The 19,092-nt window shown below is 47.0% G+C and overlaps 1 protein-coding gene across 25 annotated transcripts in view; it reads left to right on the top strand.

The window, feature by feature from the left end:
• Positions 1–19,092, top strand: part of PLCH1 (phospholipase C eta 1) — a 208,936-nt gene that overhangs the window by 13,026 nt on the left and 176,818 nt on the right. For 24 of the 25 annotated variants that reach the window (XM_023621163.2, XM_070239200.1, XM_070239183.1 and 21 more), the window contains one exon: positions 15,114–15,225. In XM_023621163.2, coding sequence (XP_023476931.2) covers positions 15,147–15,225 — 79 coding nt within the window. In that variant the 5' untranslated portion in view covers positions 15,114–15,146. Of the gene's footprint in view, positions 1–15,113; positions 15,238–19,092 lie in introns of all 25 variants that reach the window. The other variant, XM_070239187.1, reaches the window with a different exon arrangement.

Below are 19,092 nucleotides of genomic sequence, written 5' to 3'. Positions count from 1 at the left end.
TGCAAGGCTCTGGCTTTGAATGTGAATTCCCAGGGTGGAATTCTGTTTCTATGGATGTAGTTTACAGACACTCCCACTGAAACAACTTAACAATGTTGTGTACAATAGAAAGATTGTTTTCTTAAATGCAGTGAACCAGTGTGAGAGTAAGGGGTCTACTGAGCGCTGAGTTGGGTTTTGCCTTGAGAGCATTTGCCAAAGCAGGTTAACCTGAAGTTCTGTTTTTGTGGGCTGAGGGCACAGGGAACAGAGACAGGAAAGACAAGGGTCAGAGAGGGAGCCTTTCATGAAGCTAGGCTTTCAGAGGCTTCTCCCTCAATGGAAGGGTGAATTAGAGAAAATAAAAAATCATCTGCTCTCTTTCCAGCCCTATAAGTCTGTAAGGAAAATCACCTCTCAGAACCTGGGTTCTGAGCAGAGGCCTGATGGTTTGGGCCTGAAAGTTGGTGATCCTGAGCCAGATCCAGGACAGTCGTACGCCTGGCCGCACGGTCACTGGTGGATCAGGAAAGCCTCAGGTGAAATTTGATTTAGAGAGTTCCCACATTGGGGCCGTCCCTGGTGCTGAGCAAAAGCCACTTTCCCCCTCTTTTGGAGGAGTCTGTTTTTATCCCAGACTTCACAGAATCCCCACCAATAAAATTAGAAGGAAAATGAGCATCTTGTGGTAAAAAAAAGAAAGAAAATCACTAAACACAAGATATGAATGAACTGAGAATAAGAAACTAAAGAAGCTGATTTGAAAAAGAACCAAATAGAACTTGAAAACATATATAATGTTATATATGTATAACATATTACTGAAAATACCTCAGTGAATGGATTTAACAAGTTAATCCAAGCTGAACAGGGAAATAGTCAACTGAATGTTAGATCTGAAGATTTTCAGATGGCAACATGGGCAAAGAGGTGAAAAACCCCAAAGAAAGGTTAATCAGTGTGGGAGATAGGGAATTCGGATTCCAGATAAGCTTAGTTACAGTTTCAGAGGAGAAGAGTGAGGGTAGGAAGAGGCAACACTTACAGAGATGATGACTGAGACTTTCAAGGACCGATGGAAAGGACCACTGCAATGTGCATGAAGCGTACGAATCCCATGCAGGATAAGTGAAAAGAAATCCACACACAGACAAAACAGAATTAAACTGCAGGCTACAAAAGATAAAGAGAAGATCTTAGCAAGATCAGAGAGAAGAGGCAACTGTTTTCAAAGGCATGGCAGGTTGTCCTGACAGTGCAGCGCTAGAAGCTGAAAGCTGGTAAATTTCACGCACTGACAGAAGTTAACTGTCAGCTTAGGATTCAGTTTCCACTAAAAGTATCTTTAAAAACTTTCAGTTACAAAAACCTAGAGAGTTCTAGCAGATCCTCGCTACAAGGGTGCATGTCAGGCAGAGGAAAAGTGTTCCCAGATGGAAGGTCTCAGAAACAAGAGGTAACGACACGCCGAGGAAGGGGGTTTGTATGTTAAAGCACAATGGCCTGTGTGAGGAACAGTGACGACCTCTTCAGTGGAAGTGGATAAGATAGATAACTGGCATAGTTGGAGAAGCGAAGGGAGTTAATAAATATTTAATATAATCGTAAAGTTCTTGTATAGTTTGGGAGGAAGTGAAAGATATTGATTACATATAGACTTTGACAAATGGAGTGTGCATGTTAAAATTTCTAAGGCAGCCACTAACATTTAGTTAAAGAATGAATAACTTACTAGTAAACAGGGAAAATTGAAATGAGAAAAATCATAAATCTCAGAGTCAAGAAAGCTGAGAAAAATATAGAGTAGGCAAGACAAGTAGCAGGCACAAATGAGAGGAAGAAATAAATCCAAAGGTACCAGTAATGACAACGCTACAGGAGTCAGAGGTTGTTGGACAGGATGAAAGTTCAGCGATTGCCGCTTCTGAGCGACATGTCCAAAACATACGGATACAGAGAGGTTAAAAGTAAAATGAGAGGAAAAGATAAGTGGATGATTAAAAACTACAAGAAAGATTCACATCAGACAAAATAGACTTTAAATGCCAAAAAAGCATTTTTCGAGATATAGTGGGTCATATTGGTTCAAAAATTTCAACTCATCAGAAAAAACTGTATGCATCTGATAACGTGGTCTCCATATATATTAAGCAAAAATTGAGAGAACTGCCATGAGAACCACGTTCCCTGTGAGATTGTTCGTGCACTTCCTCAGTGCTCCTCATGGGGAGCAAGGTCAGTCACACGGACAGGGTCTGGACAGCGTGATTAACAAGTTTGAGCTGATGGAGGTGTGAAGGTCACTGCGTCTCGAAACTGCAGAGTACACGTTATTTTCAAACACACAGAACATTCATAAAAAGTGACCTCGATGATGGCATCAGGCAAGTCTTCACTGTGATCAGTGTCACACAGACCAGATCTGTGACCACAATGCAGTGGAGCTAGAGTCTGGTAACAGAAAGAGAGCCATGAGTAATTATAGAAATATGTTTCACAGTGACCCTTGGGTCAAAGAAGAAATTGTAATGCAAATCAGAAGATATTCTTTTTTTTTTTAAGAAAATGCTTTTTTTTTTTTAAAGATTGGCACCTGAGTTAACATCTGTTGCCAATCTTCTTTTTTTCCTTCTTCTCCCTGAAGCCCCCAATACATGGTTGTATATTCTAGTTGCGGGTCCTTCTGGTTGTGCTGTGTGGGACGCTGCCGCAACACGGCCCGCTGAGTGGTACCATGTCTGCACCCAGGATCCAAACCAGTGAAACCCTGGGCCGCCGAAGCGGAGCATGTGAACTTAACCACTCTGCCACGGGCCAGCCCCCAGAAAATGTTCTTACCTGAATAACAAAAGTCCTGTGGGTCAGAACTTTTGGTGGGGTAGGCCATGAAAGCATGTATAAATGCTTGTGTTAGAAAAGAAGAAAGCCTGAAAATTGGCCAAATGTTGAAGTGAGAAAGTCAGAAAAGATGCAAAATAGACCCAAAGAAAATAGATGGAAATAATAATAATAATTCCATGTTATTCAGTGGAGAGGAGCAATAATGACAAAATTTGGGGGCCAGACTGGTAGTGCAGTGGTTAAGTTCGCACATTCCACTTTGGCGGCCTGGGGTTTGCCAGTTCAGATCCTGGGTGCGGATGCAGCACCGCTTGTCAAGCCATGCTGTGGCAGGCGTCCCACATATAAAGTGGAGGAAGATGGGCATGGATGTTAGCTCAGAGATAATCTTCCTCAAAAAAAAAAAAAAGACAAAATTTGGCTTTATAAGAAGTAGTAATGTTATTGAAGACCTGGCAAAACTGATTTAAAAAACAAGAGGAGAGAGGCACAGATAAACCATATTAGGAATGGAAAAGCACATGTAGATATTTAGAAGATAATGTTATGAACTGCGTTATGCTAAAAGATTTGAAGGCTTGGAGGAAATGATTAATTTCTAGACAAATATAACTTACCAAAACTACGTTAGAAAAAATAGGGTGAATAATTCTGTAATTCTTCAATAAAATAAACCAGGAGTCAAATATTTCTCCATAAAGGAAGGTCCAGGCTTAGATGGGTTTAATGAGCAAGTTCTAACAAACATTCAAGGAAAAAATAATTTCAAACTCGCATCCGGGGAATAGAAATGCATTTTATGAAGTTGTGATAACCTCGATACAAAAACCTGTTGAGAACAATGAGAAATGGAAATTATAGGCCAGCCTTACTTAGGAGCATACATATAAGAATCATAAAACGTGAGCCAGCCAACCCCAGCAACGTATAAAGAGACATGGCATTGTGAGCAAATTGCATTTGTCCTGAAATGCAGGTGGGTTCAACCTTGCAAAGTTCAGCATGTTAACAGACTGACGGGGACATATCTTATCAAACCAACAGGTGCAGAGAGAGTGTCTCATGATGTTTAACATCAAATTATGCAAAAAACTCTTCGGAAAATGGGAATAGAAGGTGACTTTCTTAACCTGGTAAAGAATATTCACAAATAACCTACAGCAAATGTTATGCTTAGTGGTGAAACATTGAAGTTAAAAGCGTTTTGTTTCCTGTTAAAATCAGGACCCGTCATTCTGTGCAATATTGTTTTTCACACTTGGTCTCATCCTAGTCCTGTTCTTTTCACGTAGCATTTACATCATGAGCATTTCTCCATCCTCTTTACAAAGTCTTTGCAAACACACTTGGTAATACCTGCACTACAGTCAATGCTACCCAATAGTTGGTATTCAGTGTTCGGATTTTTCTGTCATAAAAATGATGCAGTGGACATTTTTGTGTATACATTTTGGTCTGTATCTTTATTTTTGATGTGTTTCCAGAAGATGAGTTACTGAGCCAAAAGGTATGAACTCTCAAGCACTGGGTGCATGTTGCATACTTTAAACCAGCCCTCTCAGATGAAGCACCCACATGTCTGGAGGGTGGACTGTGTATCTCATTGCTCACCAAGAGCATTTTCAGCTGCTTTAAAGAAAAGAAAACACACTCGGAACTTGAGGTTTGGTGGTGTCTCCTGTGAGCCTTAAAAAAATGGACAAAGCACCTTTTATTTCTTTCCCTTTGTGTACATAGCTGGAGGGGGCTAGCTATGGAATTAGGCTGTTTGCAGAGCCGGTTAACAACCAGTTTAGCAGTGCTTGGGACCTGTGGGAAGTGGGGGAGGGAGCTTGTGATGGGGAGGGGGGGACAGTGACTGCATCTGTGGAGTGGGGTGGGCCGGCTGATGGGGCCCTGGGTTTGACCAGGCTTCTGAGCTGCTTCGTCCCTCCCACCCTTCCCTGCACAGCGTCATTTTCTTAACTTGTTTGTCTTAAAAGTAGTGGAAAAATGAGACAGGAGCAGCTGTCTTTGACATCTTAGCTTTTAAGGGGATTTAGTTTGAATTCTCAACCTTTTGGGATACCTTGGTGCAGAAATTCCCATGTGTGTTGTGTTGGAGGCTGTAAGGTATTGGAAGCTGTGGGGTGCAGGACACGGTTTTGGGGCTTTCCCCCATGTTTCTGTGCACTTACTGTTTTGTGGATATCACTTCAAGCCTGTTAATTATGTCTCGTGTCTCAGCAAGGCTTGAAGAGCAGGGAGTCAGCACTCTCCACGTCAGTGCCACGCTGTCCTGCTGGTGGGAATTCACTCTGCAGTGTCCAGGGCTGCTTTAGTTTGTAATTAAGGAGGAATGGGTTGGGTATTGGGAGTGTTGCCCATAGCTATTATTGTAGAATGTGGAGTCTAAGGTGGGAAGTGGTGCGAGAACATTCGCTCACCACCATCCCTGGTTCGTCACGTAGATGAGGTGGCCGAAGTGCGGAGCAGCAAAGAGATGTGCCGAGGGAGGCCCGGCTCCAGTTGTGGCCTCTGGACTCCGCAGGCGTGTGTCCACAGCCCTTGACGCCCTACTGCCTGCCATGAACTAGTTACCCTTTCCAGCAACAGGGTGCGTTTTAATTTCTGGCTGTCATCTTCCTCCCTGTTGTTAGCAATTTGCAGAACACATGAGCCCCTCAGACACTTTTCTCTATGATGTCTGGCTAGAAAACTTGGCCTTGGTGCTTCTGAACTTGGTCCAAGTAGCTCACTCAAATTTCTTTGCAAAATAACCTCCCGCCATTTGATACTCAAAGGGCCGGCACTTTGATCTCCAGTCTGTATGCCCCAAAGGCTCTTCGCTGGAGCAGCAAAGTGTGCATTTCTTGAAGCAGCAATTCATTTAGTCGCCTCCTGTCTCTTCTCCTTCATTGGCCCATGGTGGAGCTGGACTGATGGTGGAGGTGGGAAAAGTTAGTCTTGTCTGTCAGGAGTGATACGGCCCCAGGCACTTTGCAGTGAATTGGAGTATCAGGGACACCAAGATGTGGCCCTGGATGGGGACAGGGATGTGGAGCCTGAAGACGTGTGTTTGTGACCCATGGGGCTATTATAAGGTTTATTTTTTAAAAAGACAAGTGTTGACGAAAATAATCTATAACCAATCTATAAATGAAAATTGGGGTGAGTTTGTTCTGAGCCAGTTCAGAGGACTAGCTTAGCCTTGGTCCTTCCTTCCCGAAGGAAGGAAGGGCACCAAAGAAGTGGGGTATACAGAGTGGTTATATACCCTCAAAGAGCATGTTTCACATATGATTGAAATGCCCCTTTTACAGTTGTCATGAGACTGTCTGTTGGCACAGCAATTGGTGGACACAGCAGGTAGCAGGTCTGCTGTCCTGGTGGACACAGCAGCGTGGCAGGTCTGTTGTCTGGAGCTGTGTGGTCACAGGTGAGCACAGCAATCAGTTCCTAGCCTAGGGAGAGATGCTTATCCTTAAGGAAATGCCACTGTGGGAGAAGTTGCATCTTTATCCTAAGGCCATTTGTTCTTGTCTTTGAGACACAGCAAATGCTTAAAGCAGACATACAATGCATGCTCAACAGCCATGGCAGGCCCTTTTGGAAAAACAAGGTCAGACCAAATTAGCTTTACACCAAATGGCTTCCTCATATACTGAATATCCTATTGCTTGCCATTTGTTTGTCACAAGGTAGAAATGGAAATACTATATAACTAAAAAGAGATTTACAAATAATATGTTAATAAGAAAGAATGTAGAGCCAGCCCGAGTGGACTAGTGGTTAAGTTTTGCGTGCTCCGCTTCAGCGGCCAGGTTTGGGTTCCTGGGCGCAGACCTACAGCAGTGGTCTGTCAGTAGCCATGCTGTGGTGGCGGCCACATAGAAGAACTGAAATATACAAAACATGTGCTGGGGGGCCAGCCCCGTGGCTGAGTGGTTAAGTTCGTGTGCTCCACTTGGGCAGCCCAGGGTTTGGATCCTGGGCGCGGACACGGCACTGCTCATTAGGCCATGTTGAGGCGGTGTCCCACATGCCACAACTAGAAGGACCCACAACTAAAATATACAACTATGTAGTGGGGGGATTTGGGCAGAAAAAAGCAGGAAAAAAAAAGAGATTGGCAACAGTTGTTAGCTCAGATGCCAGTCTTTAAACAAAAAGAAAAGAAATCATTACTGTTTAAAAAAAGAAAAAAACAACAAAAAACCCCAAGCATACTGGGGCTTTGGGGAAGGAAAAAAAAAAGAAGGAAGATTGGCAACAGATGTTAGCTTAGGGCAAATCTTTCCCAGCAAGAAAAAAGAAAATGTAAAAATGTAAAAGAATGGGAATTGGGGTGTGAGTTTCTGTGGAAGAAGGAGAATGGGCTGGGGTGGTAGTAGTCAAGTAGAAGAGAGGGGAGATGGCAGTCAGCGCGTCCTGAACAAACCCCTCTACTTTGTACAGATGTGTGTGTACATCCACGTGGTAGTAGTCGCAGTACATAGAGGGGGAGATGGCAGTCAGCGCGTCCTGAACAGACCCCTCTACTTTGTACAGATGTGTGTGTACATCCACGTGGTAGTAGTCGCAGTACATAGAGAGGGGAGATGGCAGTCAGCGTGTCCTGAACAAACCCCTCTACTTTGTACAGATGTGTGTGTACATCCACGTGGTAGTAGTCGCAGTAGATAGAGGAGATGGCAGTCAGTGTGTCCTGAACAAACCCCTCTACTTTGTACAGATGTGTGTGTACATCCACGTGGTAGTAGTTGCAGTAGATAGAGAGGGGAGATGGCAGTCAGCACGTCCTGAACAAGCCCCTCTACTTTGTACAGATGTGTGTGTACATCCACGTGGTAGTAGTTGCAGTAGATAGAGAGGGGAGATGGCAGTCAGTGTGTCCTGAACAAACCCCTCTACTTTGTACAGATGTGTGTGTACATCTACGTGGTAGTAGTCGCAGTACATAGAGAGGGGAGATGGCAGTCAGCGTGTCCTTGACACGCCCCTCTACTTTCTATAGATATATACACACATAAAATACTGGCCTCCCAACAAAGTTCTCTTTTAAAGATTTTCTTACTTCTTTTTTCTCATTAGCAGTGTTACGTCTTTGAATTCGGTTTATCCGCTTCAATTGTATATCTTTTAAGCCATTTAGATGACTTGATTAGATTTGTAGTGTTTCATAAAACTCTTGTTAAAGCAGTTGACATAGGTTTGCTCCACAGTTAGAAATGGCTAAGGGAATCTAAAGATGAAGATAACTTTTCAGCTTTTTCTCTGCTTAAATTTGCCTCCCAGGGGGCTGGCCCTGTGGCCAAGTGGTTAAGTTCGCATGCTCTGCTTTGGTGGCCCAGTGTTTCACCAGTTTGGATCCTGGGCACAGACATGGCACCACTGGTCAGGCCACGCTGAGGCAGCATCCCACAGACCACAACTAGAAGGACCCACAACTAAAAAAATATATATATACACAACCATATACTGGGGGGACTTGGGGAAGAAAAAAGGAGGAAAAAAAACGAGATTGGCAACAGTTGTAGCTCAGGTGCCAATCTTTAAAAACAAAAATTGCCTTCAAAGGGTGTGAAAGAGTTCTGTACGACCAGAACAATGGACCTGAAAGCAGAATATGACTAAGGAAAGCCCGAGTAAATAGAGAGTCATATTTTGAGACTCAGAGAAGACTAGTTAAAAAATTAGCCGAGCCACAACTAGAAGGACCCACAACGAAGAATATACAACTATGTACCAGGGGGCTTTGGGGAGAAAAAGAAAAAAAATAAAATCTTAAAAAAAAAAAATTAGCCGAAGGTCTACCAGGTCTCAATTTTTAGAGTTAAAACAAGAATGGAGAGCTCGTGAGCGCTGGGTGGGTTCTCCACACACTTCCCTCACTGACGAGTCCCATCAGAATGGAGAGCTCGTGAGCGCTGGGTGGGTTCTCCACACACTTCCCTCACTGACGAGTCCCATCAGAATGGAGAGCTCGTGAGCCCTGGGTGGGATCTCCACACACTTCTCTCTGCTGACGAGTCCCATCAGAATGGAGAGCTCGTGAGCGCTGCGTGGGTTCTCCACACACTTCCCTCACTGACGAGTCCCATCAGAATGGAGAGCTCGTGAGGGCTGGGTGGGATCTCCACACACTTCTCTCTGCTGACGAGTCCCATCAGAATGGAGAGCTCGTGAGCGCTGGGTGGGATCTCCACACACTTCCCTCACTGACGAGTCCCATCAGAATGGAGAGCTCGTGAGCGCTGGGTGGGATCTCCACACACTTCCCTCACTGACGAGTCCCATCAGAATGGAGAGCTCGTGAGCGCTGGGTGGGTTCTCCACACACTTCCCTCACTGACAAGTCCCATCAGAATGGAGAGCTCGTGAGGGCTGGGTGGGTTCTCCACACACTTCCCTCACTGACGAGTCCCATCAGAATGGAGAGCTCGTGAGCGCTGGGTGGGATCTCTATACACTTCCCTCACTGACGAGTCCCATCAGAATGGAGAGCTCATGAGCGCTGGGTGGGATCTCTATACACTTCCCTCACTGACGAGTCCCATCAGAATGGAGAGCTCGTGAGCGCTGAGTGGGTTCTCCACACACTTCTCTCTGCTGACGAGTCCCATCAGAATGGAGAGCTCGTGAGCGCTGGGTGGGATCTCTATACACTTCTCTCTGCTGACGAGTCCCATCAGAATGGAGAGCTCGTGAGGGCTGGGTGGGTTCTCCACACACTTGCCTCACTGACTCGTCTGCTGGGAATGGAGAGCTCGTGAGCTCTGGGTGGGTTCTCCACACACTTCCCTCACTGATGAATCTCCTGGGAATGGAGAGCTCCTGAGCGCTGGGTGGGTTCTCCACACACTTACTTCCCTCACTGACGCGTCTCCTGAGAATGGAGAGCTCGCGAGCACTGGGTGGGTTCTCCATACATTTCGTCAGTCAGGACTCTTTGATCACAAGTGACAGAAAACCCAGCTCAATGTGGCTTAATCAACATGATACGAAGCAAACAGGGAATGTCCTGGCTCACGTAACTAAAAGTGAGCAAGGTGTCTCTAGCTTAAGATGTTACTTAAATTTGTCAACAGGACTTAGCTTCTTTGTTCCTCTGGGTAGGATCTAATCTCACACAGATTTTCCCCCTGTACTGACAGGATGCTGCCCGGAGTTCTAGGTTTCGAGGCTTCACAACTTCACACCCTGAGAACTTCAAGTCTGGTCTAAAGGAAGTTTCTTTCTCCCACAGTTCAAGCAGAAATCCATGCCTGACCTGCAGTGGTCTGATGGTGGCCATGCGTACCTTCTCCCCTGTGGCCTGGAGGACCACTTCTCTGGTTGCCAGGTGCAAGCCACGTGTCCACCTGAATCGGGATGCAGCTGACACGAGCTAGATCTCATGGACAGAAACTGGAGAAGGAGTTGTATAAGAAAGCCAGAGGAAAGCAGGTGATGGCCAGCAGATGGCTGCCACTGTGAACCTTTTCTTAGGGGACTTTATTTAAATTGTGTGAAGAATTTCTCTTTCTTTTCTGGAGTTGTTTTTTTCTTTTGCTGAGGAAGATTAGCCCTGACCTAACATCCATTGCGAATCTTCCTCTATTTTGTATGTGGGTCACCACCACAGCATGGCTGATGAGTGGTATAGGTTCACGCCAGGGAACTGAACCTGGGCTGCTGAAGCAGAGCATGCCGAACTTAATCAGCAGGACACAGGGCCAGCCCTGTGGAGTTTTAAAAGTGTTGACAAGTGCTTATTACTCAAAATACTTGTGGCTTTTCTTGGTTGCGAGTGTTGCCCTTGACTCTCCAGTGCCTTCCTTGCTGGTGCTGTCCTCCTCCCGCAGTTTGACCCAGGCCACTTGGGTCATGTGCCTGCAGATAGAAGTACACATGTGGGGAACGACTGTAAACGTGACTAGTCATTTGTAAAATGAGCTTTGGAGCATGTGGACTCTCTAGATGTTTGTAGTCCATCTGAGGAATCCCCATGTAAGCACGAAAGCTTCCATGCCCGCTGCAGAACATGTGTGTTCTGTAGAACAGTGCTTATTGATGCGGCTAGAACATCCTAAAATACTAGGAAGTTATTAAGTGAAAAAAGTATACTACAAAATAATAGTATTTCGTTTGTGTTAAAAAAAAAAAATAGATAACGGTGTCCACGGTGGTCGTCTCTGGGTGATAGGGTGGTGTTGCTATGTAAGTTTTTTGAGCTTTTTTGTGTGTTTCAAGCTCTAAAATTGGATAAAAACAAATTGTTAGAGATAAATAAAATGCATACATATGTAATACATACATAATTTTATATCTATATGTGTGTATATACATGGCATTTTCTATATCTTAACTATCCACAAAAAAGTAAAAACTGCATTAACTTTATTCTGGAGGCAGAATTTGAAACTCGCTTTAATAACCATCAGTTGTTTCTCTGAGAATGTTCCTGGGTCACTGAGTTATTTCTGTGAGTCCCTCCAGGATTGGGAGCTACGTGTTCTAGAGAGTTCCACAGAGACCTCTTAGGAGGTGGAGTAGCATTTTGTAAGCCCCAAAAGAAAGTTAAAAAACAGTTTTTAAACATCTTTGCTTTTGCCTGACTATTGACTCAACAACTTCAAATTGAGTACAAAGTGCAATGGAAGTACATCTCTAATGTAATTTACATGGTAATCCTTTGAAAAATCACTGAAAGTGTATTTTTGTAGATATTTTCGCCCATTGTGTTCACATGGATGGGACCATGAATGCTCAAAGGTTCCTGCCTGGGCCTGTTAAGCGACTGTCCCCGCTGGCTGTCCCCCTGGCTGTCCCTGTGGCTGTCCCCCTGGCTGTCCCTGTGGCTGTCCCCCAGGCTGTCCAACTGGCTGTCCCCTGTCTGCCCTGAGCCAGCAGTGCTCGCACCCATGCTCCCTCCTGGCCGCCCCACAGCCCGTCTGGCCTCACTGGTTTCTAAGGTCCCTTCAGTTACCTGCCCTTTGTGAGCCCTGTTCCTGGCTCGTCGTCTGAATTCAGCTGAAGCTAACACTGTGTCAACTGCTCAGCTCCCTCTTCCCGGCCCCAGACCTACTACCTCCACTCATTATCTCCTCCTCCGTTATCTCTCAATTTTAAAATCATTTGCTCTGTTCTGGAGGCCAGAGTGTGCACTTCCTTCCCTCAGTCTCCGAATGGGGGACTCCGGGAGCCAGGCACACGGTGAAGGTGTTGCTGGCCTTCCCTGAGGGCCTGTGGAGTGTGCACCCAGACTGCGCTCGGGCAGCCTCCAGTGTGCCCCTCAGCAGGCAGATGCCGGGGAGGTAAGAAGGGTGAGTCGACTGGAGCATGGGGCAGGCAACCTGGGGGCCTTGGGGGTCAGCTGCTCTCCCTTTGTGCTCTGGTTCAACCATTTACACTCTTGAGTGCCCTCTTCCTGAAAACAGCGCTTCTGGGGTTCTTCTGGGAGTAGAGAGAGTGCGCAGAGTGGTCCTCAGCTTGGCTCACTTGGGAATCGCCTTCGGGGCTGTGGGGCAGGGTCGGGGGGCCTGAGACCCATCCCAGAGATTCTGGTGCAGTTGGTCTGGGGACCTGGGAGTCGGGTTCCCAGCTCCCAGGTGGGTGATTCTGACATGCAGTGGCGGCTGAGACCCACTGGTGGAAGGCCCATCCAGGTCCTGGTGAGTAGCTGGCAGATAGGATTTTGATAGTTCTGTGCAGGAGTGGGTTCGAGGTAAGCTGGAGGGAGAGCTTCCTGGAGGCATTATGGGAGGCAGTGGCATTCTGCTAGCCCTCAGAGCTAAGAGCAGCATTACAGCCTGAGCAGAAAGATCCGATAGTCGGAAAGCCTGGTCCATTGATGGGAACCTGTGCTCAGGTATCTCAATATTAATACATCTCTCTGGTTTGTGTTTCTGTCCTCAGATTGTTGCAGGTCCAAACCCTCGCTGGGTAGATCTGACGGTGCTACCTGTATTAATTGTCTATTGCTATGCAACAGATTGCTCCAAATCTCAGTATCTTAAAACAGTAATTATTTACTATCTTTCCCTGTTTCTTTGGGTCAGAAATGCAGATGGAATACAGAGGAGAGGGTCTGTCTCTGCTCCTCTGTGTTTGGGGCGCATCTGGGAGACTTGAAGCCTGGCATTAGAATCATCTGCAGGTGCATCCACTCGCAGGTCTGGGTTGGTGTTGGCTGTGGGCCTCTCTGGGCTCTCAGCTGGGACATGCACGTGTCCTCATGACTTGGCGGCTGGGTTCCCAGGGCAAGCATCCGGAGAGACCAGGGCCAGGCAGAAGCTGTGTCTTGTTTATGACCCAGTCTTGGAAGACTCATAACATCAATTCTGATTTGTTAGAAATGAGTCCCTGAGTCCAGCCTATATTCAAAGGGAGGTGAATTAGGTTCCTCCCTTTGAAGGGAGGAATGAAGATTAGCCTCCACGTTACGTGGCAGTCCAGCGCCTCTAGCCTGTCATGGCTGGAGCCTTGGTTTGGGGCCCGCAGGTGGGATTCAAGTCCATGGCTGCCTTTTCCAGCAGCAGGAAGTCCCTCCCTGACCCTTCCTCTCCTCCTTTCATCTGGTCAGAGTAAGGACCGCGCCAGAGTCAAGTCTGTGCAAATGTTTTGCTACCTGTATACAAATGCACATTATTCTTTCATCTTCTGGCTCCACCAGCCTCCTTCCTTGAATTGAGGATGAACAGAGAGGGCAAAGTGAAGAATGAAACCTTGAAACCACAAGATCAAGTTAGTAAGGAAAAGTGAGCATGAATGCAGACAGGTTCTCCTAATTCCCTGTAACTTATAATATAAATCATGAATATACTTTCTGTAGGAAATAGTTACTGCTGATATTACTGTAAATTATTTCCAGTTCTTGAAAAAAAGTATTCTTTTAAAAATATAGAAGTCTTCAAAAATTACATATGTGAATGTATGTATAAATAAATAAATAAATGCATAGAAAATGAAGTGGAATGATACACACCAAACACAGTGGTCGTTCCAGGAGAGGAACATGAAATGAGGGAAGAGGGGATTTTTCAATTGAAAAAAAATTTGATGAATTTTGGTGTCGTTTGTTTTTTGAAATTAATGAGCACATATAACTATTGTTTTTAAAGAGATCTTTGTAGTATGTAGTATTGGCTGGGGAGAGGGCAGGGTGCCGGCTCTGTAACCATCTGTTTTCTGTCCTGTTTTAGATTGGTGGTAGGTGGTGTTATCTGAGAGTGATGGGCCCTCAGGCTGAGGGAGCAGGATGAGCAGCCAGATTCAGCCGGGTGGGGATGGGGCCGGAAGGGGGAGTCAGCACGGAGCCAGAGAAATAGGAGGTGGTGGAGTTCGAAGCCCCCTGGGGACGGTCAGGAGGAGCCTGGGCTCCTCCTCATGCCATCCCCGAGTGAACACAGCTCTGCTAGGTGATGTTTTCCGTGAGGGGCCGGCTTCCTCCTGGAGGGCCTCCCAGAGCTCTCAGCCACTTCACTAGGACCGGTGACAGGTTGTTCTCACCTGTGGGTTTTCCTTCACACCAGCCTTGCTTGGTTTTGCCTGGCTTTATTCTGTGACCAGAGATAAGCTGGAATTCTGAGAAGTTGCTTTAGCCAAATCCTGAGAACAAGGAGGGCCTTGTTTGGGGTTATGCACATCAGCTTTTGGAGGAGGTTAATTCATCAGCTCAGCTCTCTGCTTTCCAAGTCCCTGTTTGAGTTGGGATCGTGTTTCTCTGTCTGTGAAGGGGAAAGCCTCATGGAGGAGCAGGTGCCGCTTGAGGCCTGTGCGGCGCTGATCACACCAATGGGCGCAGGTTGGGGAGACGCAGGCCCTGGTGGTCCTAAATGGACACTGGTAATGAACCCAAAGAGGGAGGCAACTTTGTTACCGTGTTTGGCTTGCCCATGGCTATGTGGACGCTGTTAGAATTTCTAGGATTTCCATGGATTGATTATGTAGTCCACAGGGTGGTCCTGACCCCGAATTCAGGAGCTGGGAGTGGTCGTCGCCTCCCCTCCTGCGACTGACGTTTCCCAGAAGCCACCAGCACGGACTGGGTTGGTTCCAGCCGAGTGTGAACATGGCGAGGCCTGGGGCACATAAACCAGTCCTGAAACTTGTTCCTGCTGGGGGATCTGCTTTCCTCGGGGGCAGCAGTAACTCTGAGCCCTGAGAGGGCTGCTTGAAAACGCTGCTGTGCTGCGTGTGGAACGCACTCTACCCCGTGGAGGCCTAGGGGAGTTCCTTGGGCTCGGGATTCCTGGAGCAGCTCCGTAACTGGTGGCATTCTGAGGCCGGCGGCGCGTGCGGCTTCATCATTTTCTCTGTCTCCCTCGCAGGGCAGCTGGTTCGGATGCGTGCAGAAGCCTGACATGAGCTCCTGGAACCTGGCGGAGAGGAGCCGCGCGCGGTATCGCAGGCATTTTTTGGTGGACAACAGTGCATTTCACGGTGAGCTGCCTCGTGTGTGTGGGTGGCTGGGTCTTCTCTGTGTCTCCGACAGGACTTATTCTGCTCTCTGGGTGCAGATACGGTGTGACTGTGGGGTCGGTCCAAGAGCCCGAGTGAACCTGCTCATGGACAGGCCCCCGGAGCCCTGCTGGGCTGGTCCGGCAGGTGTGAGCGGGACGCCCCCGACACCGCAGTGGCGTTGCGTTCCCTCCCTCCCAGGTGGTCCGTGACTGCTGTGTCCCCACTCCAGTGATGTCCCACTCGCGTCTGAAACGTTGGGGTCCAGGCCCATTGCAAGTGAGTGCTGACTGCTACGGGTCAGCGGTCAGTGCCCGTCACCAGCCGGTGTGGCCGGTCGGCCGCAGCCACAAACGGAACAGAGTTCCCAGCACCTCACCGCGGCTGTCAGTCACCAGTACAAGTCGTTTTCAGGGCACATGACTGATTGCATCCGCCCTGCCAGCGTTTGCTTTGTGTATGCAGTCGGGGAATGCTCTGTCAGTCCTGCTGTCAGGACACCCTGGACTGAAATTGGTGTGAGAGCCAAAGATTGATGTGTCACCAGAGGTTTTGGAGAAAGCTCCATCAGAAACTGGTGGAATTACAGAGGGAGGAGATTTTGCAGGGGGTGGAGTGTGTTCAACAGGCCCGTGATCTCAGTTGTCTTCGCCCTTTGCAGTTCGGCTTTTCTTCCTCGCTCTGGTAACGGCCTGAGTGTTGGGTGCTGCCTTAGTCAGGTTTAGCTGAGTCTGACCTGCTTCACTGAGGCGCTTGAGAGTTTGCTGGGGTTTTCACGTTCGTTCTCCCCTCACTGGGGACGTCAAGGGGTCGAGGGCGGCTCCGTTCCCAGGTCAAGAAGGGGAGCGGAGACGAAAGGACTGGCCCAAGTTGATGTCGTTGCCAGTGAGTCTGGACTGCGGTCCTGGCGTCCGCCTTTGCAGCTGGCCCTCCCGGCCCTGCGGGGAGTCGGGAATCGTGACTCCACACCACGGCCCCGAGGTCTGCCTCATGTTCTCGCCACCTCGTCTGAGGGCCTGTCCACAGCTTCATCTTGCAAGTGTTTGCTGCATGGCACTTTCTGTTACAACTTTATTTGTATTAAAAAAGAATAGATTTGATAGTCAAACAGACACAAGAGTTAGAAAAAGTAGCTTTATTTTTTCAAGTTTTATTTTGTGCCAATTTTGAAAAAGTTCAGATTTACATGCTTTCATTCAGTATTTTAGAATGTCTTTGTCCAGAGATCTCAAAGGCTGTAAGAACTTAAAAACAGTTTTGGTGCTGGCCCAGTGGTGTAGTGGTTAAGTTTGTGTGCTCTGCTTTGGCAGCCCAGGGTTCATGGGTTCTGATCCTGGGTGTGGACCTACATACTGTTCATCAAGCCATGCTGTGGTGGTATCTGACATACAAAATAGAGGAAGATTGGCACAGGTGTTAGCTCAGGGACAATCTTCCTCACCAAAAAAAAAAAAAAAAAAAGTACATATTTTAATAGTTGTCTTACCACTTAGTGTATTATTGTGTCAGAGATACTTGTGCTGGGGGCTCAATGAACACGTCCTACTGAGTCATTCCGATGCCTCTGCAATAGTTATTATTTATCCCATTTTGTGGATGGGGAACGGAGGCTGGGGTGGTTGTGAAGTGGTGATCTAAAATCTAAACTCTGATCTGCCTGCCTCCAAAACCCCACGATTTCTTTCCTCCAGGCCAGCACCTCCATTTCAGTGATTTCAGGGAGGAATCAGCGCTCTCAGAGGTTACGTTCTATTTGCTAATAGTTGCTCTGTGCATCTTGCGTGTGTGATCTTGAGCCGGTCACAAAACCCTGCAGGTTCGTCTTCTCTGAGATGAGCATGCTGGTCTCTGTTCTGAGGCTCTTTCTGGATCTGGTTTCTGGGATTCCATTGCCGTGTTTCGGGGAGTTAAGTGACTGGTGTTTGTGAGCTCTCCGCCACTAAACGTGAGAGCACAAGGGGGCAGCAGAGGACGTGAAACACGATTGGGCACTTGTTGCTTTGGGAATTGCTCCTCTGAAAGGATTCAGAGATGGCAAATCTTCCAACACTAAAAGGATTAAAGCCAATTAGAATTCTGATCTATTCGTTTATAATAAAGCCATAGCGTTATGTGTTTCTGATGGTGTAAAATATCACTTCAGATTTCTGTGCCTAAGGATGTGTGGTTTGGGAAAGAATAAACCTCTGCACTTCCTCTTTCTTTACCTGTGCGGAAAATGAGCGTCTGTTGAGATGGGAACTTCCCTGTCTTACTGGACGCTGTGGGAGGCCTGGTGTGTTTGAGCTTGAGGGAGCTCCTGTGACGATAGCGTTCTAGAGGATTTCAGGACTTTTCCGAGAAGAGGGGCCACGACGCGGTGTCGGGAACTTCAGATCTGCTTCCATGGGACGTCTGGGACGTGGGATGAGCAGTGGGAGGCTCCTTGCTTACTGGCTTGGCTTCTCTCTGTCTATGCTGATAACTCCTTACATGACCAAATCAATCAAAAAGAAACCAAATCTCTTGATGATAAACAGAAGAGAACCACTTCCTCCCTAAGATAGTGGACTTCAGGATGTGCTGGCTGTGTGAGCGCACTGTACACGCAGACTTAAGCAGCGTTCCCAGGAGGAGAGTCACGTGGAGTAAGACTCTGTGGGCTAAAGTGGTCCATAAAGGGTAAAGTGGAAATGCAACACTGCATACAGTTTCATGGTTCATAAGACATGTTCACGCCTGGTTTTCTGAGCACAAAGGTGATATGTTCCCATTGGAAACTGTTGTGAAAATTGCTCACCATCCCACAACCCAAAGAGCAGCTGCGTTAGTCGTCTGTTTCTCTCGGTCTTCTGTCTGCTGTTTCATCCCCCAGCGGTGCTGACGTGGGCACGGGGCACTTGGGACGGTCAGGAAGTGGTGTGTGCGGGCTGCTGGGGACGAGCTGGCCGAGCGCTCTGAGCTCTGTGTCCGCGATGAGAGGAGCCTGTGAGGGACCGTGAGGAGCTGTGTTTCTGTCCCGCTTGTCTCTCTTTTGGCCAGAGTTTTAGGGAATCTCGAATCCAGAGGGACTGTGCCCCTATCAAAGAAGCCAGCTGCTGGGGTTTTCCTCTGCCCAGTGGTCCTTCTCCTGATGTTTGAAATAGAGACAGCACTTGGGCAAGAATGACTTGCGGGGTGCGGACTTTGCTTCAACGGCTCCAGCTTTCATGAATTATTCTTATTTGAAAGTTACCTGTACCCTCAGCTGTTTTTCTTGGTTGCAGTGAATTGCAGCATTTTTTTCTGACCTAGGACACAGATTCTTAAACCAATAATCAGTATATTTGCAATTAATATATACAATTTGTTATGCACGTAAGTTTTTTCCAAACATTTGAGTTCCTTAATAGAATATACCTGGAGGAGATTTAAGTTTTGTTTTCATGCACTGCTGGTTATAATTGAGATGTTGGAAACAATGATTGCTTTCCTTTAAGTTATTTTGGTATCTTCCCAGGTTATGTTGAAATTTATTTCTGTTGCTATCATGTTATATGAATGTTTCCGAACGACTGTCACAAATCTAGACTGGAAAGTTCTGAATTGGATTACGAATGTCTCTTACTGTCAAGGGATGAGACTAGGGTAGTTCTCTTGTTAACATCTCTTCAAACCTGCCTTTTGTGTACCTTGACGGCCTCACAGCAGCCTTCTAATGACACCAATTACTTTAGTTAATTGATTGAATGAAATCCTTTCTAGTCTCCCCTTCCTGGCCAGAGGCCTCGTCAGCGGTGTCAGGATAGAGACTTGACTGCCAGTCTGTGAGGAAAGGAGGCTGGATCGGGACCCAGACACGAGCCCTAGTTCCAGTTTCCCTGCTGACTG

Source organism: Equus caballus, chromosome 16 (assembly GCF_041296265.1).
Source record: "Equus caballus isolate H_3958 breed thoroughbred chromosome 16, TB-T2T, whole genome shotgun sequence".
Lineage (NCBI taxonomy): Eukaryota > Metazoa > Chordata > Mammalia > Perissodactyla > Equidae > Equus > Equus caballus.
This window is presented reverse-complemented; position numbering and strand designations above follow the sequence as displayed.